A 26,922-nucleotide genomic window follows, 5' to 3' on the forward strand; every position below is an offset into this window, starting at 1 on the left:
ACATCATCCTTATTGAAAAGAAACAAATTCAGTGTAATGAAAATCCCAACAAAAACAGTCAAGAATAAAAATATTCCAGAAGGTTCCAAATCTGCAAGGGAAAGGAATGGCATTGGTATAAACAGAAGAAATAAAACAAATAGAAATTTTTCTCCACTTCTTTTCACTACATCTCTGAGAAATAACTAGGAGCAATTTGTACTGTTTTCTTCTTGTCCTGTCCTCTGCAGCTCACGGTATATGAGATGCAGAGTTTTATTGTCTTCATTCTGCTGTTTCTCAAAATGCTGCCTATCTTTGGGATTCATGGTGAATTCATCATGTCCTTTGAAGTTAGCGAGCCAATCAAGTCAAACTCTAAAGCTAGTGAAAGAGAAGAAGAGAGGAAACGTTAATATTTCAAGCTTCTTACATATTTGCCTCTTTCTTAAAGCTATTGTTAGGATTAAATGACATCTGAGGATGCCTGGATATGGAATGGGGTTACAGTGATTTGTGACTGTGCACAGGTACAGTTTTGAGATGAGCAGTGTGATGGGGAAGTATTTGAGAAGAATTTGTGAGAGAACATGGAATGCCTAATTGCCCTCAGGGAGGACAGTAGATGGTGGAGGATGGGGGCGGGGTGTGGATGGAATGTGAGGTTAAGAGATCTAAGCTGTAGCAAGAAACAATGTCTATTGATTCAACTCTGTTGAATCCAGGTACCACTTGGCCAAGTCCAAGCTAGTTAAGTGACCTCGAGTAAGCTATTTCACTTCTGTGCCTCAGTTTCCTTAACCGTAAAATGGAGATAATCAGAATAAGGTCTCCATTATAAAGTAGTTGGGGCATTAAATGAAATCATTGTATATGTAAGCATTTACCTCATTAGTGCTCAAGAAATATTAGACATTGCTTTTATTGATATTATCGATGAGTTTCACGTGTTATTCTAGTTGGGCTGCTTTAATCCAGTTACTCAACAGACATGACTCTTGTGCTCCATATAGGCTAGGCATTGTCTAGGTGTCAAAAAATGTAGTCATGAACCATTATCAGAGACCACGGAAATTACTGTAGGTTATAGGATTAAACTACTGTAGTGGAACCAAAAGGAGATTATGGCAACTCTGAGGCCTACCTGTGCTATAGGGAACCACAAAGCAGGTTTTAGTGCCTAGAGGGTGTGAAGTTTCTCACTGAACTTGGAAGATCTGGGAAGTAAATGGAGTTCGTTGTTGGCATTCTCTCAACTATCCTCTGACAGCTCTCCATCCACCCCGCAGGGCACTCATCCCAGTTCCTGCTGCTCAGCTAAGTGAATTTCTCTTTGGACTCAACAGAGAGGGCTTTGAACAAGAGGCTCTCTTACTCCCACTGCTTACTTCAGGCAGTCCACAGGCCACCCTTATCTTTTCCTTCCCCCACTTGGACCTACTTTCACTCCCCATTGTTCTAACTTTTGGGTTATCAAAGAAAAGAAATAGGAATCAGTGAAATAAAATCAGCCTTCTGAAAGCAGGTCAATTCACCATATAGTCTAACTCCAATGATAAACTCTTTAACCTTCTAGGTGACATCAGTGTCCTTAGTTTATCTGTCCTTTGTTATTCAAAGTCTTTTAAATCTGCATTTCAATCCAGTAAGGCTTGGACTGTGTATCCAAAACGCCTGAGTTTTGAAACCTGGCTCCACTACCCACTGGCTGGAAAACCTTGTGTAATTTTCTTAATCCTACTCTGCCTCATCTGAAAAATAGAGATAAAACAGTACCTATCTCATAGGGTTTTGAGCAAATTAATAAGTTAATATATAAAAAGTGCTTAAAGTCCTGCTTAGTACACATAGTAAGCATTCAATAAATATTAACCAATATCATTCTCATCTAAAGAGAAGTAAAATTCCTGGCTAGATCAGCAAGTGGATAATATTCCTGGTGTATTCCTGAGCACTCAGCCCTTTGTTTCTGCCACTCAGCTTAAAGACAATCAGATTTAAAAATTACTTTGTTGGGGGTTTGTTCAGATTTGATATTGATAATTGTTCAAAAGCATGGCCTTTGGAAATCTTCCATTTTAAGAAGTGTATGGTGAAACTAGGATTCGAAGCCAAGATTTCATTAATTCGACTTCCAATGTAGATTATATTACAACCACATCCCCAGTTGGTTGTCCAGAATATTGTAAATTACTCACTACTTTATGTGATGGACTTCTTCAGAGTTCCCCTAGAAAAAAGAGGAAGAAGGTCAGCTTTGCAGCTGAAGACTTTGTTCAGTAGCAAACATTTTTATGCAGTTAATGAGACAGAACATTTCCAATTCCTCATGCTCCTGACAAAGGGATTTGCCCTATGTGATTCATATCCTGTGGGATGAAAAATAGAATTCAGAAACCCAATGCTGTCAACTCCTCCCTCTCTATCCTAGGTTTGAATGGTGTTGCTTAGGCGCAGTTATAATCATCCAAGTGTATCTTGCTTCAGACTGAGGTGGGGTGGTTAATTGTACTTTTTGTGAGTTGAGTCATATTTGTAAGTCATCTCAGGGCAATAAGAATTTAAAGGAGTTCTAGGTTAAACCTAGTCAAATCTAAAGAAGCAACTGAGAATTTAAGCATAGGTTGTACACTGGTAACTTAAAGTTTGAATACTGTGTGAATTTGTAGCTACCATACAGAAAATTGAAGCAGTCATGTATAAAGCTAGGTAACTTGTTCTGGTGAGCTTTATTGTTGAATCAGAGTTCAACACTTGTCAACACTCAGAGCTATCTGGCAGTGTCCCCCTTCGATGGAGCATGCCATCTCCAGTTTGTCACAGGAGAACATGGCCCTCGGACTTCAGAGGGGTTGACCCTCTAGGGTTTGCAGCTCCTGTTCCAAAGGCCAGGTATAGATTTTCAAACATTAGATTTGTGTAGAATTTTCTATTACAGTAGAAAATATTGTACTCTTTTTCCTTTATTCCACAACTTTTCTATTATTTACTCTTATTAAAAGAGAAAGCCATGCCTTATAAGTAAATTATTATCTATTTTCCTTCTTAGTGGTCAGTCCTGGATCATACCTACTTCCTGTGTCGTCAGAAGACATCAGTTTGACAGTTCACCCCTAGATGGAGTACTTCTCCAGAAACAGCTTGTACACATGCTGCATATACTCATAAACACTTGCACTCACATACACACTTGTGCACTCACACCCTTGCACTTACACATACATTCACATATTCACATTCATTCATTCATTCATTCATTCATTTGTACACTCACACATTTACTCTTTTGCACAAGAACGTCAATAGATTGTACAGACTTATGAGAATTTCAGAGCTGAAATCAGATCTGCTTTTGGAGCTTGAAGTTGGTCAGACTTGTTTGATGGCAAATCATTCCAAAAGGAATGTTGGGACAGATAGCAACATTCAGGAGCAAGAGATGGGCTCAGAGAGGAAGATGGGAAACTGCCAAAGTGAGGCTTTATCCCTTTGTCCTTTCTCTGCACAGCCTGAGGGCAGCAAGCCAGGGTCTGTTCCCTGTACTAGGAAATTGCATTTGTTGTCAGGAAATCTGATCCATTTGAGGAAAGGGTGGAGTTCTTGTTGGCATTGCTGGGGATGTCTAAGCATCCCCGAGGTAGAAGAACCCAAATGAGCAATAGAAAGCCTGGTGTGAACTGGCTTAAACAATAAGGGATGTTTATTGGCTCATGTAACTGAGAAATCCAGAGTTCTAATTTCAGGTGAGGTTTGGTCAAGAGGCTGACACAGCTCTCTGAATTCTGTCTGTTCTATGAGCTTTATTGTCACATTTTTTTTCCTTTATAGCATCAAGCAGTTTAATTCTCATTATCTGTGCCTTACATGTACAGAGGGTAACTTTATCCAGAATTGGAAGCAATAGTCCTGAGACTCTAATGAACTGGCTTATGTCCCAGGTTCACTCACATGCTAATTGGTTTATGCTCATTAGGTTTCCCTCTGAAGTGGGGACTGATCAGCATGTAAGTTCTATAGGGGTGGATAATGTTTGAAATTAGGAATTTTCACACAAGGGAGGATGGATGCTGGTGGGCACTGCGCCACCTGGCTAACCTGTTGGCAGTAGTTCATTATGTTCCTCATGCCTTGTTGGGACAGATGGATGACACACTAATACCCCTTCTTCCAAGCCATCATTACCTTTCCATGGTAGACACAGAAAAATGGAGCCATGCCTAAGAATCTCCCTGGTTTTATGGTTTCCCCTTTTTTTTTTCTTTTTTTTTTATGAATTCTTATTTGAAATTGCTCCACAGCCTAGTATATTTGCCTGTCCAATTTAAGGAGAGAAATTTAGGCATCTTACTTCAGGGTAATGATTAAGCCACAATTTTCTAGTAACCCACTCCTTCCTTTGTGGCCTCTGCTTCACAAAGAAATGCTGAAAAAGTGGAAGCACGTGCCCTGCTGAGACAGACTGAGTGTTGGAGTACTAGACACCATGACACTGAAAACCCACTGTAATGCAGGGACTGTCTCTGTAGACACTGCTATACCTATATCTCTCATTAACAACCTTAAGAAGGAGGTGGTTTTCTCTCTATTTGACAGATGACAAGCCAGAGCCTTAGAGGAGTTAAGTAATTCTTCCAGAGCCATTGGGCAGGTGGGGCAGAGCTGGGATTTCTACCCCAGGTTGGATAGAATCTGGTTTCAGACCTGAACTTCTAACCCGTCTCTCTGTATGACCACAATCTGAGCATCGGTCCTCAGATGGAACTTGGAGGCGAGCCCATCATTTATCTTCTCCACTGCCTGAAATTTTCCCCACTCATGGCCATCCTTGCTCTAAGAGTGGCTCTGTCCCTCTGCCAAAATCCATCACTATCTCCAAATGTTTGGTGACCTCCAATTCAAGAGAGCTGGTCTTGCTTACTGCCCCATCCAGACCTACCTGTCCAGCCAGTGCAGCAGGCCCTGACTCTCTTCTGATTTCACTTCCCCATTGTACAACATCTTCCATTCAAAATGTACATGCTCCATATTTCCCTCCATCACAGCCCTGCTCTCTGTTAGCTAATATGTTCCCCAAAGGTGGTGAGTTGTTGTACTAAGTGTTCCATGAAGATAGGTTTACTTTTCAACAAGGGCCTTCTAGAGAAAGTGTTTTGCTCACTAGGTACAAAACTTCAGACCAGCAAGATAGTGCCTTTGGGGACATTTGGCTCTTGAACCACACAGATGGGGGCAACGGTCCTTTGCTTGTATGTGGGGGAGTCCATGTTTGCATTACTGACTATTAATTGAAAGGAATGTTTCATGTCCCAGGAATGCAGAGTTCTCTATTACTTCAAGAGGTACTTTTCAGGTTTGCTTCCGAATTCCTTTCCAGACACAAATTTCCTCCTGATTTCACCTTTCTATTTCATCTGTGCATTATCTCTTACCCATATCACTCATAATCTTGATTAAGGGTCAGCAGGCTGCCTTGATTTTGCAAATAAAGTTTTATTGGCACATAGCCATACCTGTTCATGCACGTATTGTCTCTGGCTGCTTTTGCACTATAATGACAAAGTTGAGGAGTCACAACTGAGACCATATGTCTCACAAAGCCTAATATAGTTACTATCTGCCCCATTAAAGAAAAAATGTGCTGAGACTGATCTAGGTCAGTAAGCTCCATATATATTCCTCCATGACTCCAACTCTCTTTCCTCCGTATGGCCAGGAATAAAAACCTCATAGTCTGGGCTCCAACAACAACAACAAATCGGATGCCTGATGTTTGGAAAGGAAAACCACAATTTCACCCTCAGTGCAATCTCAGAAACAGCAAATGGGTGACACTTCTCTAGCCACTCACTCCCTAATTCTAGGTCCTTGGCAGACATTACTAATCAATCATAGCGTTCTTTCCCACTGAGGCTCAGATTCCTTCTTCAAAGCAATGCCCAGGCAGCCACTACCAATCAACTGGAGTTGGCATTTGAGTGGAGAACGATTTTCCATCCCTAGTCCAGTAGTTATCATCAGATCAGAGAATCACATAAGACAGAAATCATGTTTAAGAGATAATCCCTGAACATCATTTGGGTAGCCATGTCCGAGACAAACATAATATCTCTTGTTAAGTCTAGTGTTGGAACCTAATCTGCTGTTTCTGTTTCTTTGATTAAGCATCAGATGAAGTAGCTGGCTTGTGGTTAGGGACTACGTTGTATGAAAAATGCCTCCGCCTCCTTTTAAATAAGAGATTCATTACACTGTGCAGTGCTCACACCATGAGAGGCACCAAGGAACTGAGGCACACTGAGAATTCTTGAGTCTCATATCAATGTCATGTTTATTGAGTAGAATTACTTTATCAGTAAAATTACTGACACTGTTTATTTTTCTCTTTTGGCTAACCCTTACTCTCACTTTTAGTCAAGCTCCTGTTGTCGAATTCATATCAGGTAAAAGCACAAATGCAGTGTTGCCAGGGGCTGGAGTGGGGGCATCTGTATTACTATGTCTTTCTTAAACTCAGCCACACTCGCCCTGTGTTCTGGAAAACCCCAAAAGACACTCTACTCAATTGCCAGAGCAGATATTTAGTCAAAAACCTAACATTAATGGTGATAGGTAAGAATTGGCTAAAGATAGGTATCCATTGACAGCGGTGGGGACCTGCCCCAAAGTCCATATTTGCTGCCACAAAATTGACTAAACTAGTTTCTAAAGAGGAGGGGGTGATAGGTAGGTTGCAAATGAGGAGGCAGCATTACATAGCAGTTTCTTGCTTCTTTTTTCCTCAAGAAATTGGAGAAGAAGGCAGGAAGGAAAGTGAATATTTTATAAAGGAAACATATAGCAAGGCTATTTAAAGGGGCAGTTGGTGGGAGAGATATACTCCTTCTAACTGTCTGGGGAGCATCTGATGACTATTGGCTAAAAGAATCCAGACACACTAGGAGACTGATTTGCACCTTTCACAGTTGGCATCTTGACAGCAAAGTTGTATGCACACTGTAGAAAGTCCGCTGGAATCCAGCTCAGGTTTTTCCAAGAGCCATTGTTTGTCAAACCTGGAGCTTTAAAAGTTGAGCCAGTGAGAGTGTGAGCATGCCTTTGGCCATTTGAAAACATTAAGCAAACCTTGGCAAAAGGTTCTCATTTGATACCTTGTGTCTTTTTGTGTTGGATTTATGGAAAGAAAATAAGAAGTGTCCTCTCAGATGGCAATGGTGAGGGTTTGTTTTGTTTTTTTTTTTAATATTTTAAGCTTTTAGGTTTATGGGATCCCATTAAAATTGGGTGAAAAACAAAAAAGCAATGCATTCCTTCCTGGAAAAGATGGAAGAATTTAATAAGTACTATACCCAAGGTGCCATATAACCAAATCATTGAAAATGCAAAAGAGTATTATTGGAAATCACTTTAATATAAAGGCTGTAACTGTTAATATGGTAAATATCTTGGGGTACTGTTTCACTGAGAGGGACCAAGTTAACTTTATATTTCAGTTGGTTGTACTGTCATGGAACTAAAAGGCCCTTTCTACAAAACAGAAAGCAGGTCACCATAGATTATTTAAATTCTGGTACAAATGAGGGAAGGACTGGAAAATACGGTGTCAGAGTGACTCAGACATCATGGTGTATTTCGGAATAAGGATGTCATGATTAAGCAATGGTTCTACCTTAGCTTGGGTACTGGTTTGTCTCAAAGGTAAGAGGTCTTATAGAGAACATCTGCTGTTTCTGCTGTCCAACATCCTTTACCCTCTTTTTCTGGCACCTGGAACTCCCTTCACTGGGGGAAATGTTTTTTCCACACTCTGACCTAGTTGTTTGGTAGAGGGCTGCCGATCATGGTACCTCTCCCTCTGGACCCTGGTATGGCACCTGCTCTGACTGAGCCAATTGCTACACACACCTCGAGGCACCCCACCCTGGCCACATGCTTATGATAGTTAATCGGCAACCTTTCCCATGATTTAACATACTGGAGCTAGCAGAGAAGAGCATTCTTTTTCTCTCCGATTAGTAGACTATAAGGATATGCACCTGAAGCGACCTTTGATTGTGGTTTTATACCGTGTTCAGGTAACACACCTAAGAAAATGAATGATCCATGCAAAGGAAGCAGTGGCAAGGACAAGGAAAAAGAAAAAATCCTTGGCCTCTTCAAGGCCCATTTGACCATGCCTGTTCCCCAGTCCGATCCTATAAGCTAATAAATTCCTTATTTTTTTAAATGAGTTACAATTATGTTTCTGTCATTTGCAGTAAAAGTGCTTTTACAAATAAAGTCATTACAGCCTCTGTGTAGCTTGGACCCTACATTTCTCTCCTGGGATGCTGGACCGTGTTTCTAACCCCTTTCATTCCCTCCGGCTTCAAACCTTCTCTCAGTGCCTGCTGATGTGCCAGCACCACTGTGATAGTCTCTGAGGATATGACTCTGAGGAAGACAGTCACGGTCCTTGCCCTCTTGGTAGACACATGTGGGTATAACAAGACCTCCTGCACCCTCCTTCCATTCCTGTGGAGTTTGGGGTTCTGAACTACCTGACTTGCCTTTCCCCGTGCCTTGTCTTCCTTGGCTGGTGTCCTTATTCCCAACTGCTCACATGGAACCTGGCTTTTTGTCCTTCTTGACCTACCTTGTTTGTGCCCAGTTCCCCCCAGTACCATGGGCTAACTTCACTCATTGTTGGCTCTGCCCTCATTGTTGGCCTCTGAGTACCCCCACTGTCTGCTTCTCTCCAGGCTCTGAATCTAGCCTGTCACTCTCTTAACCTCTCTATGCCGCAGTTTCACCGTATGTAAAATAGCGGTAATAATAATAATACTTATTTCAGAGGCTGTGGTGAAGATTAAATGCTTAATGTGTGCTTCATAACAAGAAATCAATATAGAATAGCTGTAGTTATTATCTGATACTTCTAACTCTAATAAACAGGTTCAAATGTAAGTCACATTTGTCCTCCTAATATTAAAGAATGATATTAAAATGATCCACTAGATTATAAAGGTTGTACATTTTTAAAAATCTTTCGAAGTTCCATTATTGTACAGAAATCTCATGGGAAGAAATATTTTGCACCAGATTTCCTATTTGACTTTCTTTAAGAGAATGTAAAAGAAAAGATTCTTAGGAATAGACTTATCTGAGTCTAGGTAGAATTAAAATGTACAAAGAGACCTGTGTATGTGTTTGTGTGTGCACATACATCTGTGTGCTATGTACACGTGTGTGGAGTAGAGAGAGAATGCTGTATTATATGTAATAAATGGACTACATTTGAACTCGTAAGCTCTGACCATGTTCTTAAGCCTCTTATTTTCAAGCTTGATTGCATTAGATGCATATTTAAGGTTTCTTCACATGGAAACCTGTCCATCCTGTTTCTCCTCTCTGCGAAGGATCCTGTGACTATATTTGAATAGTGCCTAATATTTCAGTCTCAAGGGTAAGCAGTAAGGACAGGAATGGGGTCTACTTTTCCACTTACCTGATGAGGAAGGGTTCCCTCCTTCCTTGTTGAAATTCCTTATTGCTGAAGCCTTTACTTTGCTAGGAAGGACCTCTGGTAGAATGCTACATACATGGCATTCCCTGTTGTATTTACCATTAAACGAATTCTTTGCTTAATGGAAGTAACTGCTCAATTAGGCCAGTTTTAAAATGGGAATGGCGATAATACTTCTGAGTTGTTGAGGACATTAGGATGGGTTGGTGGATGGGAAACCCCCTAAGTCAATGACTGACACACGGCTTCTTTTTTCAGGAATATCAGGAAGGAGTAAATCTTCCTTTTCTGAAGAATATCTGTGTGTCAACTTGAGGCCCTTAAATCCATGTTAAATCTCAAAGCACTTCTGTGATCTGAGTAGTTCGTGCTAACGAAGTGGTGCCCCTCTTACCTAGCCTTTGTGTTTCACCAGTAGAGACGCACGCACAGTATCTTCGGGATTATCTATACATCCAGCTACTACTATATGTCCTCCTGGATGTCCCACAGATAAACAAATGTTGTTCCTCTCTGGCATTGTGTATTTGAATGCCCATAACCCAGACATTCCAGCGCTGTGCCTCCTTTGAACAAAATAATCACTTTGGATCTTTTTCACCTGTTTTTAGCCAGCCATTTCCATGCTTGCATCTCATGTGTTTCTTATCCCTTTTTATTGCTGTTTATTATGTATAGTGTTAATAATATATTGAGGTCAATTGTAATACTGTCTGCTGAAGCCAACAAACCCACCTACCTTCATGTAATAGTAACTATAATCTGGGTTACTCATCTGGATATTAGATGTCTAAGAGGTCTACAGTTGACTGGAAAATTTATTTTGTACATCTTAAGTTTGATAATTTGCTCAATTTATTCCTACATATATGAATTAGGTTCTTACTATATGTAGGATATTATGTTAGCCTCTGGGCTACAAAGATAAGTAAATCATATATCCTGCCCTTGACAAAGTTTCTGGCCTAATGTAAAGTGTATTATTAAAAAGCTCTTTAAGTAACAGAGAAGCCACAAATTAAATGGCTTAATTAGGAAACATTACCTTAAAAAATCCTGAGGTAGAGAAACTCTGGCTCCTACACGATATTTGAAGGCTCCAGTTTCCCTTCTTGGTAATTGTCTTGCTAAAATCAAATGTCTATGTTGGCTTCATCCTCAAGGTGGCAGCCAGGTGGCTCTACCAGTTCTAGGCAAAGTTTCCCAGAAGACCCCTCAGTAGACTTCTTAATGGCCAAGACTGGCATGCCTTTTCCTAAATCAAGCACATGGAGAGGAGAACAGGATTACCATAACTGGCTTAGGCTAATTGTTTTGGGTAGAATGGACGTTGGGTAATCAATTACCCCATGACCACAACAGTTGGACAGACATGACAAATAAGAAATTTACTATCGTGTGGTACATGCTATGATAGGAGTCTGTATGAGATTCCAGAAAAAATATCTATCCATATATACAAAACCGACCATATTTAATCATTTACTGATGAAAACCTTTTTTTTTTTTTACTAAACTGAAAGTTTTTCTGAAGTCTGTACAGATTACAGTGAATGTGTCCCCTAAAGTCTACATCTGTGCTTTTTGCACTGGGGTGATGCACTTTCTTCATCAAGGTATTGAGAGTTATCCCAAGAGATTAGGACAAACCAAAAAACAAAAAACAAAGCAAACAAACAAAAAAACAAACATGGTGTGAATTTTTAGAAAGAAAATCAAAGATACATTATGAAAAATAATATAAAATCTACACGAGTCTTTAAGATGAAATAGGCGAATTCAGTTTCTGATTGCTAAAACTGCTTTGGGACCTGCTCCTGGCCCCAGTGGTCATGTGTTTCCTCCCCCTTGCCATGTAGTTTACTTGGATGGAATCATTGAAGAGAGCCAGTCTTCATAAGCTTTCACTGGTATGGAAGGAAATTAAATTAATATGGATGCTCTCCTTTCTACAAAACCATATTTTAATGATTGTGGGCTTTGAAAATTCTTTTCCATCTTAAACATAATCTGATGTTTATAGTAGTTGTGCTTTATCATGTAAAATAATGTTTGCATTTTATATATTTCTATCCTATGTATCTTAAATTACTTTAATTCTTTGTCCTCTTTGAAACTGTATAGTAGTACATATGGATAAGGGTGTTCAAAATTGAAGTAAAGAATACCAGCAACTGTTGACATTCTCTGTACTCTTGAAGATAATCAGTTAACAGACTTAAGTATTCTATTTTAGAAATAGAAACAGAGAAAAAATCCGCAAGGCGAATGAGTTAAGTCTTCTTATCCTGCTCCTAGCATAACTTGAAGTAATAGAAATAGAACTAGTTTCTGAATGTCCCAAAGCACTTTTGAAAGGGGCTTTAGAGAACTAAGCCACTTAGGAGGACAAATATGTCTCAGATAATCCCTGATGCTACTGTCAAGACCTATTTGAATCAGGTCAAATTAAAATTAAGATGGTTCAACTCCAGAAATCTTACATGTCATTTCTTTCTTAGCACACAGAGTCCCAAACTGTACTTGAAATATCTCACACTCAAGTCAACTGATGGCCTTACTAAGTCTCGATCATTTTATCCCAGTGTTGTTTTTCATCCAATAATTGACCTGATCCAATACCAGCCTTGTTTTTCTATCTCCGTCTTCCTTGGAAAATGCTTCTAGACCTAAGAGTAGGTTCCAAGCTATTATTTTTGGCTTTCAATCAATCCCAAGCTATCTTTTAAATTGCACCTAATTTTTTAAAATGAGTAAAGGCTCTTCATTTATAGGGCTATGGGTAGCCTTTACATTTCCATGTACTCAATTAACAGGTTTATTGAGTATTCACTATGAGCCAGGCACCATGCTAAACAATAGGGATGCAATGGTGACAAGACAAGTGGTCCCTGCACTCATGGTCTGATAGTGAAATCAGGCATTAGGCAAGTAATTTTAAATGTGATAAATATTAAAGAGGGAAAGATTAAGCTGCTGTGATGGAGTGCTCACCTGCTTTGGGGGATCAACATTCAAGCTAAGGCTGGAAAGATAAATGGAAGTTCATTGGATGAAATCCTACGGTGGAGAAGAGTGTTTAGGACTGAAAGAACAGTAAATATGAAGAGCCTGAGGCAAAAGAGTTGGAACACAAAAGACCAACATTGCCTTCTGTAATGAGGCAAAACATGGGACAGAAACACAGACAAAAGGCTTAGAATGTTATTTAGAGTGACTGAGCAATCCTTGTAATCAGATCTCATAATTTGAATTATTTACTGATTTACCATCATTATCCTAAACAAGTTGAAACTACAGCCCAAGTTGAATGAATATATAGATGTTTGAATACAAATTAATAGAGCGCCCTGGGATTTCTGTTTGAGCAGTCTCTTCATTTTGAACGACACTGGAGAGAATGAAATGGAAGTGCCAGGCTTCACATGGGGACATGCATTCTCAAGTTTCTCAGCAGATTAAAATCCTAAAGCTACGTGCTGTGGAGGCTGGACTACACGCACACCACTACACTCTTCTAAACGGTGGGGAGTGTGGTGAATGAAATACCAAATATCAACCCACTTGGCAATATATATAAGTAATTTCATCTGTCGTTTAAGCAACGTGTGTGAATTGAGGACTGCTTAGGTGGAAACAATCCAACAATCATTGTACTTAGGGTTCTTCCCTTAAGGCTCATTTGTTCCATGTATATTTTTTGTTCTTCCTTTAAATCCACTTTTATTATGCTACCTTGAATGACTTCTAGAAGTACTTAAGTTCTGATTATATTGTATTGCATTTTCCTATTTCTTTATTCTTTTTAAATAGCTTTTTCATACATACAGTATGATACATATGTTAGGATACATGGATGATGTCTGGAGGGGTATATAAGAAATTAAGCATAGTGATAGCCTTTGGGGATGGGTGAAGGGCAGGGCTGCCACTTACATAACACTTTCCTGTGGCTTAGATGAAAAGGACTCTTTCCGCAGAGCCATCAGTTACAGCTTATCCAGCAAAGCCCAGGCAAGATTATAACCCTCACTCACTGCCTCAACCAGATGCTATTGTGCAGTAAACAACTTGAACACTCTTACATGGCAGCCCTAGAAATGAGTGGAGAACAAGGATGAGAGAGAGGCTTATATTTCACTCACTAAATAACCTCTTGTATGATTATATGTGCATTTCAAAATTAGAAATCAAAAAATAATATGTATGAATAGAAAACCATGGAAAGGAAGCTCTCTCCCCAAATAAATAAAAATCATCCAGTGATTCTTAACTCGAAGATCACTAGTGTCAATAATTTGATATATTTTTCTCTAGTTTTGTTTCCTATATGCATGAACTCAGTTTCACAATGGAGTTTGTGTGCAGTATTTTTTACTGCTTTTATTTTCAGTTTCATATAATAAGCATTTTTTCAATCCAGAAAAATTTGAATGCCATTTTAATTTTGATAATTTATCAATTTTCTTCTTTTGTTACTTATGCTTTTCATGGCATATTTAAGAAACCATTGCCTAACCCAATTCTCCTAAAAATTTTATAGATTTAGCTCTTACTTTTAGTTTTTCAATTTATATTGAGTTAATTTTGTATATGGTATGAAGTCAGGGTTCAAACTCATTCTTTTGCATGTGGTTATTTAGTGGTCCCAGAACCATTTGTTGAAAAGACTATGCTTTCCTATTAAATGGTGCTAGCACTCTTGTCAAAAATCAGATGACTGTAAATGTGAGGATTTATTTCTGGACTCTTGATTCTATTTTATTGACCCATATATCTATCTTTATGCCAGTACTACATTGTCTTGATTACTGTAGTTTTGTAGTAAGTTTTGAAATGTGATCTATTGAGAGTGATACAACATCTAAGTAATATCAGCTTAAACTATGTAAGGCCATTTATTGTTTACACCTCATTATAAGTCATCTATAAGTAGGCTGCTTCGGTGTTGTTTTGACATCTAAATGTTATCGAGGACCCAGACTTTTACCATTCTCCTTTCTACTGTTTTGCTGTCAACGCATGTCTTCCTGGTGACAAGATTGTTTTTGTAGTTCAAAGTATTGTGTCTTCGTGCAACACTGTCCCAAGCAGGAATCAAGGAATATGTTAACAAAATTCTCGTGTTGTTCTGTCTCTTAAAAGAGGGAAATCTTTTCCAAAACTGTTTAGAAAGCTTCGTTTTATATCTTACTGCCAGAATGGAGTTTCATACCTTCCCTTAAACTGATCATAATTGATCCTAGGTGCACATAAAATGGCCACTCACAAAATCAGCCTCTGAAAAGGAGTTACATGCTGGTAGATAGACAGCCAACACTATCTGCCAAAATATATAAACATACAGAGAAGAAAACAAGTTTATCTGTAAGACCACCAAACTGAGGTAATAATGGAAGCTTTTTAGGGTGAAGAGGTCTACCTTAAATTTCTTTGGAGCCAGCTATGTCTGAAGTGAAATCCCTGTTTTCTTCCTCTGTTTTGGAGTCAAGACCAGATTATGTAGTTCTTCTCTTCATTCCTCTCAATGCTGTCTGGAGTTCTTTGAATTCTTGGTCTGAAGAATACACAACTGTTTTCTCAACTTTATAAAATATCCATTGGCCTTGAGGACTGTAGCATACTGCCTTTGGCTTTATTTTTTTTGTAGACGATTCATTTTGTAGTTGACAGCAGTATGTTGTTACTGTCAACTTTACTAATTTTAAGATAGTAAGATACAAGAAATACTTTCATGTCCCTCCCCTCCCTTTTTTTTTTTTTTTTTGAGTGCTTGACTTTGCTTTTATTTTGCTCTTGCTGCTAATGGCCAAATAGTTGAAATTCCTAGCAATAGGCCTGCAAAATCATTCTGTATTTTTTACTAATAATGGGAAAATTATCTATTTTTGTAACCCATTGCACTTATTTGTTTGATTTCTAGACTACACCTGGCCTTTAGAGTTTTTACCACTTTGCAAGGCATTGATCTTGGCTGATTTTAGTGTTTCATTTCACTACAATTATCTGCATATAGGTAGAATGGTTGATTATGGGAGAGTTAAGACTTTTCATATATCTTTTCGTTTTCCACCTATCGCTTACTGTATAGGAGTGAAGATCTACTACGTTTCAAGTAACTACTGTCTTATCTCCCATAAAAAAAAATTGTTACTTTTCATCATAGATTTTCTTTTTCTTCTCATTGTTTCACTCTTATCTAAATTGGGTAAAACCATTCATTAACCAATGTCACCATAATAAAAATAAATTTTAAAAAATGACAAATAAAACAATTATATCATAAATCAATCAATCAATCAATCAGGTAAAACCAAAAGGTGGACATTTTCTTACATTCAGTTTCTGGAGTAATAAATAACTCCTAGACACATTCATGCCCTACAAATTTTAGTATTAAGCCAAAGAAAATGATAACTTATAAAAGAAATTATCCTTGTGTTGCAGTAGGACTGAAAAATTATCAGCTACACCTTTTAAAAATGCTTTTAAATGATTCTTTCCATTGATCTTCAGCAAATTACCCAGCTTTTCTGTACCTCAGTTTCTTTAGCTATGAAATGGAGCCAATAATAACTTTCTTCACTGGATCTTGGAAGAATATTGTGAGAATCAACTGATTCTCTATATGTGAAGCTGCCTTTATTCGTTTAGAAATAAAGCGTGCTATATAGACCAGTTTATTACTCTTTTATTTTTGTCATTGTTTATGTGCATGTAAATTAGGTGTAAGTAAAAGGTGACAAATTATGGGAGTGAAGTGTAAGTGACAAGATTGATACTATTTCTACTTTAAAGAAAAATGTCAGCTGCTTCCCCTCTGATCTACGTGGGCTTCCCTGGAGCCAGTATCCAAGTGCTTTCATGCGCTTTCTACCAGATGATTTCTAAAATTTGACCTGGCTAAAATTTTCGATATCTGTTCAGTGGATTAACTAGTAAAAATGGATGCAGAGTCCAATCTGTTACTTTCTTTTTTGGACTCCTTTACACAACAAAGATAGCATCTTCTTCTTTTCTTTGAGCAAGGAGACTTTGATTTAATAAAATAACAGGTGAGGCTCTCCTGCCTCCTCTTTGGGACAGGATGTAGACGGGGGAGGGGCATACAGACCCCCGAGTGAGGGCCTCTGTGCAGTTGGACAGCCCTTCCCAGAGGCCACAAGGAATGCTCGCTTTCAAGGAGGCACTTTCACCCACCAAACTCTTACCCTATTCTGCGTTTTAAGGCCCTGTGGTCCCAGGGGTTACAGACACATCTTGACTCCTTCAGCTTAGTTTGTAGACATTCCCACAATCTTACCTTAAGCCTTTTCTTCCCACCCTGGAACTCTGCAGCTGCCTCCCAAGCTGGGCTTCCTTCCCCACCCCCACCTCTGAAACATCCCCTCCTGCCCTTTTCTCTCAAGTTCCACAAATCTGAGATCCCTCTTGCCATAGAGCCTTAGTTCTTACAGCTTACTCTGCCTAGAACTTCTATTTGTATCTCCCTCTCCCCTATCACCTACCTTCTCCCTACTCAGCTTTCAGGTCTCAGCTGCACTTGTCACATCTTCAGGGAAGAATTTCTAACCCTCCTCCCCACATCCCACATTATATGTCTCTGTTATAACCTCATGCAGCAGTGCCTGCTTCTTTATATCACTTGTTCAAATGTCTGCCTTCCCCACTTTCTTCTAAGACTCAGACAGAGATCATCTGTTTTGTCACAGTGCGTTCTAAGTACTTAGTTCCCTGCCTGACACATAGTGAAAACTCAATACATAATTTTTAATGAACAAGAGTATGTATTTTGGGAATGGATGAACTTCTTTCTGTATTCACTGTTGAGACAAAGAGTCATTCATTTGTCAGTTCAATAAACATTTATTGATTGCCTGCTATGTGCCAGTCACTGAAGAAACAAGTATGAATAAGACCATGTCCCTACTTCCACCAATTTCTGAATGGGGGTGGCTGCCCCTCACCTAGGGACATTCAGAAATACGTGGAGGTGCATTTCATCATTGCTGTTATAATGGTTGGGGGTACTGCTGTTATGCAGTGGACAGAGGTCACTAAAGGTCACTAAACATTTTCCAGTGTGTGGGATACTCCTGCATAAGGAGGGACCATCCAAGTCCCCCTCCTCACCTGCAGGGATTTCTCATGGAGATTACAGTCAAACAGAGAAAAGTGGACCAAAAGGGGCAATATCCTGTCATGTGAGCATTGAGAGACTTGCGGAGCAGTGCATGGCGCAAGAAGTGCATCAGCATTCCACCTTGGGGTCGATGTGAGAGAATCTATTTTCAGTGTGCCAAAGAAAAGCTTCGCCCCTGCTAAGGAGCCTCTAATTTAAATGAAATGATAAAACCAGAAGTTAAAATAACAAAGTATATGTAACATATGATGAAAATTACTACCCTCATTTTTATAATAAAGATCCAAAAAAGGTAAATGAAAATAATAGAAATGGAATTTCAGTTCTTTCTCAAAGGGCTTTGAGTGTCATACCTCTTTGTTGAGTATGTGAAAACTATTATAGAATGATTGTCGCATTTCTTTCCCAGTCTGCCTTTTGGGAAGAAAATATCAAGAGGGAAGAATGTTTCCCTACCACAAAAGTCATATGAGGGAAAAAGCCATCTAGTGTTTAACTAGACCTGGATTCCTCAATCTTTGCACCACTGACAGTTAGGGAAGAAACATTCTTTATTGTAGGGACTGCTCTGGGCATTGTAGGATGTTGAGCAGGGTCTCTGGCCTCACCTGCGGGATGCCAGTAGCACCCCCAAGTTGTGGCAACCAAAAATATCTTAGAACATTGTTAAATGTTCCCTGGTGCAGGGTGGGGGGTGAGGAGGGTGCAAAATTGCCACATATTGAGAGCCATTGAACTGGACCTTATTTTCATCTCCCTCAAACCCTATGTCAGATGTTCATGGTCTATTAGAATTTAGCCACACTATTTTTCGGTTGTGTAGAGTACATTTTTAAAATGTCCACAGGCATTAAGTAGACACTATCTTTCTGACAGACATAGGGGACCACTGGAAGCTGCTATATTACCAACTAGTTATCTCTTTCTAGAGAGAGGTTGGCATTTGTGCTCTTCTTTCTGCTGATTGCTCAAAGGAGAACCTACAGGCACCTTAGGGATAATGACAGTTTTTCTTTTGCATCTGTAGCAGAACTCCCAGGTGTACGAGTAATGCTGTCACCTGAAGCATCTTTTCAAGCCCCCAGAGAAAGCTACAGGAAATTAGTGTGTTGCAGGGAACTGTGATGCAAGAGAGAGAGAGAGAAACGCTCTTCTGAAATTTAAAAAAAGGAAGGAAGGAAGGAAGGAAGGAAGGAAGGAAAAGGAAAAAGGAAAAGGAAAAGGAAGGAAGGAAGGAAGGAAGGAAGGAAGGAAGGAAGGAAAAGGAAAAGGAGAAGGAAGGAAGAAGGAAGAAGGAAGGAAGAAGGAAGGGAAGGGAAGGGAAGGAAAAAGGAAAAAAAAAGGAAAAAGGAAAAAGGAAAAATAAAGGAATAAAAGGAAAAAAAGGAAAAAGAAAAGAAAAGAAAAAGACAGACAGTTTTGAAGCTAACTTGATTTGGCTCCCTTTCCACAGGAAATTTTAGACCAGCCTCAAGGGTGTGTGTCTGGGATCTGCTATGTCCCACGTGGTTGGTCCATTTTAAGAATGAGGCCACGCTTAGGTTTCTCGCTCTTTTCTCCACTGCTACACATCTGAGTTCATTCGCCATCTACCGTTGGTCCCTGGCATGGAGGAACTTGCACTTATTTTTCTCTAAAATCCCATTTGTCCTAGTGCTTTGAACTTCTCCTGTAGGAGAGGAAAGCTGCTTGGATAAGAAGCAGCATCAGCGTTTACAGTGATGAGAACAAGATGTCTTTCCCTGACTTGCACCCAGCTTGGAGCATACACTACTTTTCTGAGCCCTCGGGAAAAGTTGTCTGTGGTGGAGAAGATTGAGCTTCGAAAAGCTTTTAGGGAACTTGAACAAGAGTGACAGAGCTACTTCCCAAAACAAGTTACCACCAACGTTAACAACCAACACACAGAAAGGAATAGGAAAGCAGATGTAGATAATTAGCTGAAATTTAAACAAACAAACCACTTTTTACTTATTCAGTTTTATCTGACTGGAAGAAAAATGAAACAACTCCTGATTTTGTTGGTGGTAGTAGTTTGTTTCTTTGGGTGCTTACCCTTTGCCACCCCATTTTACAGGTGAGCACATTGAGACTATGTGGGTTTAAAGAGTTTGTACAAGGTCCCACAGGTCTTAAGGAGCAGGGATTTAAGTCAGGTGTATCTCTCAGGTGACTTAGCTCCTAATTACCCTGCCCTACAAAAGTGGTTCTCCAACTCTAGAATGACTAGGAGCCCACAGAGGCTGCGTGATAACTCAGATCCCTGACCTCACACCCTAGTTTCTGAATCTGGAGCAGCCTGAGAACTTGAATCTCTAACAAGTTCCCAGGGGATGTTGTTGATGCTGCTGATTCAAGGACCACACTTTGAGAACCCATATCATACCACATCCTATTTTATAGAAAGTAATGTAAGCACCAACTTTGGAAACTTTGAATGAAAATCACTGAGTTTGGAATTGACCACTGATAAGAGATCTTGCATAGACAGATGATAGCCATGCTGTTTCTAGAGCATCTCTTCTGAGACAGGATGGTGTCATGAGACAGAGATAATTGACCTGTTGTAGGTTGTATTCTGGTATTCCCTTGGCTGCCCATCACTTCCGAGAACACAATCACACTGCACCATTTAAAAAAAATAAATATACCACCACCAATCACTTGTACAAATAGCCCATTTTTGAAGTTCAACAGTTTTCCATTAGAATTATGACATTTCTTTTTCAAACTATAATTAGTTTATTTTCTTTTGATTTAGTAAGACCTAGTATATTCTGATTCTGTATAAACACTGTGACCCTTATCTTGGAGAGTATCATCAGAATGCTAATACTAATGAGCACATAGAACAGATTTCCTACGAAGAAAGCTTTGCAGATCTTAGATCAGATTTTGTGTCCTATTAGCTAATTCAACAAAAACTCTTAGGCAATTTTATTAGTAATAAAAAGCAAAAAGTAGTAAAAGAAGAAATGTCATTTAAATGTTTCCCGATTATAGCCACGTTGAAAACAACAGATACTTTGAGAACAGATTTTTGTGTTCTTTTGACTGATTGAGTTTCACCTGAATTAAGATTTCAACAGCACATTTGATACCTGAAATAAAGCTGATTTACTTGCCGATAATCTGTTCTGAAGCCTTCTGAGCTAGTTTAGGAGAAAGGCTTTGGCGCCTTACCTTTCTGCTACTTAATAGCAAAGATAACAGCCCAGGTGTGAAACTGCCAGTAAAATACAGACAATTGTCTTACAGATGAATTCAGGAAAAAACAACATCCTGAAATTGGCTGCGGTGTTTTTGCTATGAGAAATGTAGTAGTGTATGAGACTAAAATCTACACACATTCTAAAGGAAAACAGAGACTGGTGGTATGTGGGACAAAATTCTTGGGCTGCCTTTTCCAAACACCTTAGGCAATATCAATTCCTAGGAGAGAACTTAAAAACGACAACAACTAAAACCATTATCAAGTGACTTCGTGAGTGGTGGAACAGTTTTCTTAGCTTTTGAGTTAAGAATAAACTACCTATTCAGGTTGGTTTGTGCTGCTAGACATATCCAGAGGTGAATTTTCCAGAATCAAACCAAAGATTCTCCTGTGAGCTTACGTTTCCCAGCAAACAGTAACTGGACGCTATCTACTAGAGACCAAGAATCCTCTTTGTTTTTCTCATGAATTGACTGCTGCGTTGGAATTAGCACAGTGCGAGGGGTATGGGAACCTGCCCCCTGGCTGGCAACAACAAACAGGTTGTCATTTTCTTGGAGACCCTCAAGTTAGGAGCAAAGGCAGGTTCTGAAGCCACGTGCACAGTGTCGCTTTGAGACTGGTATCTTCATCTCTTGGCTCCAGCACAAACAAGGAAACATTCAGTGCTGTTCCCCCGGGAGTGGGGTCCAAAGGGATGCTACGGAGGATTTTTTTTTCTCTTGCATCTGTGGTTGCCCAGGGATATTAATCAGTGTGGACCGAGCAAGATGCTAAGCAAAGACCCTGTAGTGTAAAGGTGCTCCCCAAAGCAGATTAGGAGACTCGGGCTGGTGTGCGTGTGTGCGTGCGTGCGTGTGTGTGTGTGTGTGTGTGCGCGCGCGCGCGCATGTGTGCGTATGTGTGTGTGCAGGACGTGCAAAAGCCAAGTGCGCTGAAATGCAGCTCCCCTCTTTGCCTGCAAAGAGTTGTTCCACTCCCCTCCGCCCCCCTCCCTGCCCAGCGCGCTCGAGGAGCGCCAGGGGGAGTCCTCGCGAGCCAGGGCTTCCCGTGCCCCCGCAGCGCGGAGGGCTCGCCTGGCGGAGCTTAGCGCAGCTCGCTCGGCGCTGCCAACAAGCGGGTGGGGGTGGACACTGGGCTTCTGTGTGCCAGCCGCAGCCGTTGGTTGGCGGGCGCCCAATCCCGGGGCATGCCGCCTGAGCCTGGCCAGCACGCACGGTGAAAGATCATTTTGGTGGAAGGCTTGACCCCCGGCTGCCCGCAGAAGCCAGCTTTGGGAGCCCAGGCGGTGGGACCGTTGTGGTCGGCCCGCTGGGCTGTATCTACCGAAGCCAGGCACCTCCGGGTTCCGAGGGAAGGAGGAGGCATGGCTTCGGTGTTCATGTGTGGAGTGGAGGACTTGCTGTTCAGTGGCAGCCGCTTCGTGTGGAACTTGACCGTGTCCACGCTGCGGAGATGGTACACGGACAGGCTGCGGGCTTGTCACCAGGTGCTGCGGACATGGTGCGGGCTGCGGGATGTGTACCAGGTAAGGCAGAGTACGCGGCACCCGAGGGCCCCTGCAGGATGCCAGGCGCTCGTGGAAAGCCGGTTCCACCTGTATGATTTTATTCTCTCTCTCTCTACCTCTCTCTTTTTAAACTCCCAGCGGGCTGCCTTACTCTTGGGTCAAATGCTCAGCAGCTATGGGTAACTGTTGCCTGATAAAGCTTGTGAATTTTTCCCATCGGGCACGGGGGACACTTGCGAGTTAGTCCCAGCATTTGCAGACATCTGTTGTAGAGTGATGGTATACTGGCTGGCACTAAGCTAAGAAAGCTGTAGCTTTGCAGCAGAGGGTCTACAGGAAGCAACGTTGACATTCAGATGATTTCTTCTTTATCTCATTGGGGGTTGGGGGTGAGCATTTCAGAAGCAATGATTTCACACCAGTTTAGTCAAAGAGGCATTAATGGATTTGCATTCTTCCCTCTGATTTTATTTCAGTTTTCCATCAGGCAGCCCCAACTTGCAAGGCAGAGCCAGGAAAAGCTGATTCTGTGTCTCTTGGCTTTTGGAAGGAAAGACAGCAAATTGTGAACATTTTGCAGGAGGATGATGGACTGGGAAGGAGGGGTGGCTTGGCTGACCTTTGAAATGTTTACATTTGGATTTACTCCCTGTCACACAACACAGCCTCTTTATTTCTCTGCTAGGTCCCATCCTGCAGGCAAAAAATGCAGCAACTTTGTTCAACTAGGAGATCATACATCCTCTCTGGGACTACAGCTTCCCTGGATTTTTTTAAAACAGTCATTTGTGGATTTAAAAGTCCTGTGCTTTGGTTGTTAATATCTTTGAGGTTAAAAAAAATCTACATTGCATTTAAGAAGATTATACCTGCTGTTTACTATAGGAATATAGTATCACATTTTCTTTCCTGTGATGTGGAATAGCTTTGTTACAGTTCCTAGATTCTCCCTACCCTGCCCCCATTATGGCTGTGATTTCTGTCTCACTGTACCGAGTCCCATATGTGATCAGGCCCCTGGTTCTGACAAGCCGTAGTTTGCCATCAATCAAGCAAAATGAAAAGACCAGCACCTGAAGTTAAACTGTGGGCATCTACAGAATCAGTGTCCCCTTGTCATCCTTGACATCTGTATCATCCTTGTTAAAATGTGAGGAACATTTTACTTTGTGCTTTCTCTACTCTCGCTTTGAATAACATGTCTGCAAGGTCTTGCATTTTGAAAGAATCCAAAAGCCAGACGGAGCTGTGGATATATCCCATCTGGCCATATTACACAGATCACCTGGCTCTTTGAAGCCAGAGATGTATCTGCCTCTCAGCCTTTTTCTCTTTTGGAAAATCGTTGTTCAGTTTGGTCTGTAGGAGCAGTGACCCTGATATAGTTTTGTTTTTGCTTTGTAACGTTTGAGAAACTTTCAAAAGGAGAACACCAGTGTTGTAGCCATCAGACGGCCTCCATGCCTCTCTCCTCAAGGATTCAGGGGACTTATAGATTATCTCTTATACTGTTAGTGACCAATTCAGAATTGAAGGTTCTAGAAACCTGAGACTCCATGGGTTCTTTATAAGATTGATCGATAATTATTTTTAAGCAAAACAGCAACTTGAAGGACTAACATACAGGTTTTCTCTTTTGTAAAATGTGTGGTGATTGAGCCAATACCCTCTCATAATGATAAAGAATATCTAAAATAACAATGGGCATTTTATGAAGATTGAATCATAAGTAAAAAAAAATTAAAGTTTAAAGTTTTCTGTGTCTTTGGAGAAATAAGGTTTGTTAAATATTTTAAAACTTTAGAGGAACCATAGATTACACAACATAGTTAATGTTAGCAATGAAACACCATTGTGTCTAAAGCCTTTGAAATATTGAACTGGAAAGTAGTGATTTAAATTGTATAGAATTGAAAGGCAGTAAAATAAACTGGTTAATACCTTCGGCTCCAAGTTAAATCTACATAGGAGTGAATCCTACCTCTGTCTATGTATGACTACTTAATCTTACTATGCTTCAGTTTCATTGTTTATAAAATCACAGGACTTAATCACAGAGATTGCTAAGAGAATTAATTAACATGTAAGGTTTTTAGCACAGTGCATAGAGTTTGTTTAGGAAGCAGTCAATAAATGTTATCTGTTCTGTTAGCATTTTTTATTGTAACAGAACTCTAACCTATAGAATACAAAGAAGAGATTTTGACACAACCAAAAAGTCTAACAGTAGAATGAACTTCATGTATGGTTTGATCAGGGTACTATGCTTGTTCCCCATGATTCTTTTAGCCCTGTTTTATTTGTGTGTTGGCTTTATCCTCAGCTGGTTTCTTGACTCATGATAGCAGATAGCTGCAGCAGTTCCAGGGCTTAGATCCCACATATCAACCCATCCAGATAGAAAGAAAGTTTCTCATATCCAACAGCTATCAAAAAAATTCCCAGTTTACACTCTAACGGGTTAACTTGGGTCTGTGCCAACTCCTAATGCCATGCACTGGTTGGCACAGGGAATGGGATTATAATACATGCATTCTCAGTGGGAACGATAGGCCTCCAAGAGGCAAAAACAGTTTCCTGAGGGTAAGAAGGGGTAAAAAAAGCTCACTCTTTTTGTGTATAAAGCACAGATCTACAATACATAAACAGATATACAGTATATTTGTGGCATTATGATATGAGAGGACTAGATAACAAAAAATACCTAAAAAGGCTTCTTAAGGGGGTAATAATGAATAAAAATGTTCAGAAACAGTGAATTATATTGATTGGTTTAGGCACAAGGAAGAGCAGACCCATTTCTGAAGCTGGAAGTGAGGTCAGCCCCCAAGACCACGTAGTTGCTAAACAATGAGAGAGAGTCAATGCTCGCTTGAGATGCATTCAGCAGTGTCCTCTGCACCTTCAAGGGAATCTCAAATCTAGAACTCTTTAAATAAAATAGTTGCTTTTCAAGAGAAGTACAAAGATTGATGTACGAATACATTGGTAAGTATTTGCCGCAAGGTTCTTGTAAGTAATTTGAGTTGAGATGGAGACCCATCATTAGGAAACTCATATTGCTATCCCATAATTATGAATTCTAAACTGTAGAGGGGAATGTTTCATTGTACTGCACAGCTTCCTGGCATATGAACTGGAAATGCACACCATAGAGTTACATATTTTACTGAACCCAATGTTTTTATCATCTTCATGATAAAAAGTATCATTTTTCTTGCTTCTAGTCTGAATAGTCTTGTTTGTAAGGAAATCTAGACCTCAATTACTCTAGAGAGAAATAAGGGTGGGATGGGAGATATCCATTACGTGAAATACCTGGCCATCTCCTGGAGTGTTTTGTTTATTCATGTACTGTAAGTGAAGTAAGATCTCCCACCTATTCATAAGGAGTTTGGCAACAACATTATTGTCTGGTTGGCAAAGCCAAGAAGGCATAATTTCTTTGTAATTGAACACTTCCTCCACTTATAGATTTTTAAGAGGCAAGTGTCTTAATTTGCCAATAAGTATGAATAATTATGACACTAACTATAAGGCATTTCTGTAGTAATGTAACTAAATGAAAAGCAGGATGAGTCTTACTGTGCGAGTGAAGGTTTGAGTTGGGTTAAATTTGCAAACATGGGATATTCACCTTGAATTTGGGACTAAATTCTAAAAACTGATTTGTCAGCCATGTATCTGTCCTGCTTATATCGTGCCTGGATGGGTTACAGTATAGCTATTAATTAGGTTTAATGCGCAATTAAGGTGGAAAATGACAGGAGAATGTTGTTTTAAAAAATGTCAACACCCTTTGCTTTTTATTAAGTGTGAAATGTTCTAACAAAGCCCTCAGTCTGTGAGTTGGGATGAAGTTTTCTCTTCCTCCCCAAAGTCTCAGAGGTAGAATTTCATACAAACTCTGAATGGAGTTATTATCTCCAGCAGGAGGCAACATGGAGAGAATCTGGAATATTTAAGTCACCATAAGAGACTGGGTCTACTTCCCTGAGGCAGGCAGCTGGCACTGAGGGGGTAATATCCAGTGCAGAACACAGCAGAGGCTATAGGCTCAAACTTGAACAAATTTGACTTTGAGCAAATTGCTTTCCCTCTCCGAGCCTCATTTCCTTGTGGTTAAAAGGGGAGAACCGTAGTACCTGCTTGCCTAGCACAAGCAAATGCTCAATAAATGTTAGCTCCTGGTTATGTAAAGAACTTAATACCAGATCCATAGAAGGTTCTTGATAAACGATATTATTATTGTTTTTATAAGTGAGACTAGTTCTCTGGATACTGAATTCTCATCTTTAAATGTGAAAATATTCAGTAAGAGAGACTGGAATTTCCACAGCAGTGTGTATAGGGTGGACTTTGAGTATTTGGACTTATGTTCCACACAGTAGAGCCACATTTTCTTTAAGCTCATACATAAAATCTAGGTGGTCATAGACAGTTTACACGAGTGTCTCTAAAGAGATAATCTCTCTATATCCAGGATTCTGATGATTCATAAACTGGTAATACCTGAACTTTTTGTCCCACCACATTGGATGGGAAAGACCAAGTCTCCCAAATGGCAAATTCCC

The 26,922-nt window shown here is 40.0% G+C and overlaps 1 protein-coding gene across 6 annotated transcripts in view; it reads left to right on the top strand.

The window, feature by feature from the left end:
* FRMD4B (FERM domain containing 4B) overlaps nt 1–26,922 on the top strand; it is a 309,226-nt gene that overhangs the window by 126,912 nt on the left and 155,392 nt on the right. The window contains exon 1 of one of the 6 annotated variants that reach the window (XM_039851666.1): nt 21,930–22,366. The exons of 4 other annotated variants lie outside the window; for them this stretch is intronic. In XM_039851666.1, coding sequence (XP_039707600.1) covers nt 22,205–22,366 — 162 coding nt within the window. In that variant the 5' untranslated portion in view covers nt 21,930–22,204. Of the gene's footprint in view, nt 1–21,929; nt 22,367–26,922 lie in introns of those variants that run through there. One more of the 6 variants, XM_039851665.1, reaches the window with a different exon arrangement.

This window comes from Pteropus medius, unplaced genomic scaffold (genome assembly GCF_902729225.1).
Source record: "Pteropus medius unplaced genomic scaffold, Ma_sr-lr_union100, whole genome shotgun sequence".
Taxonomy (NCBI): domain Eukaryota; kingdom Metazoa; phylum Chordata; class Mammalia; order Chiroptera; family Pteropodidae; genus Pteropus; species Pteropus medius.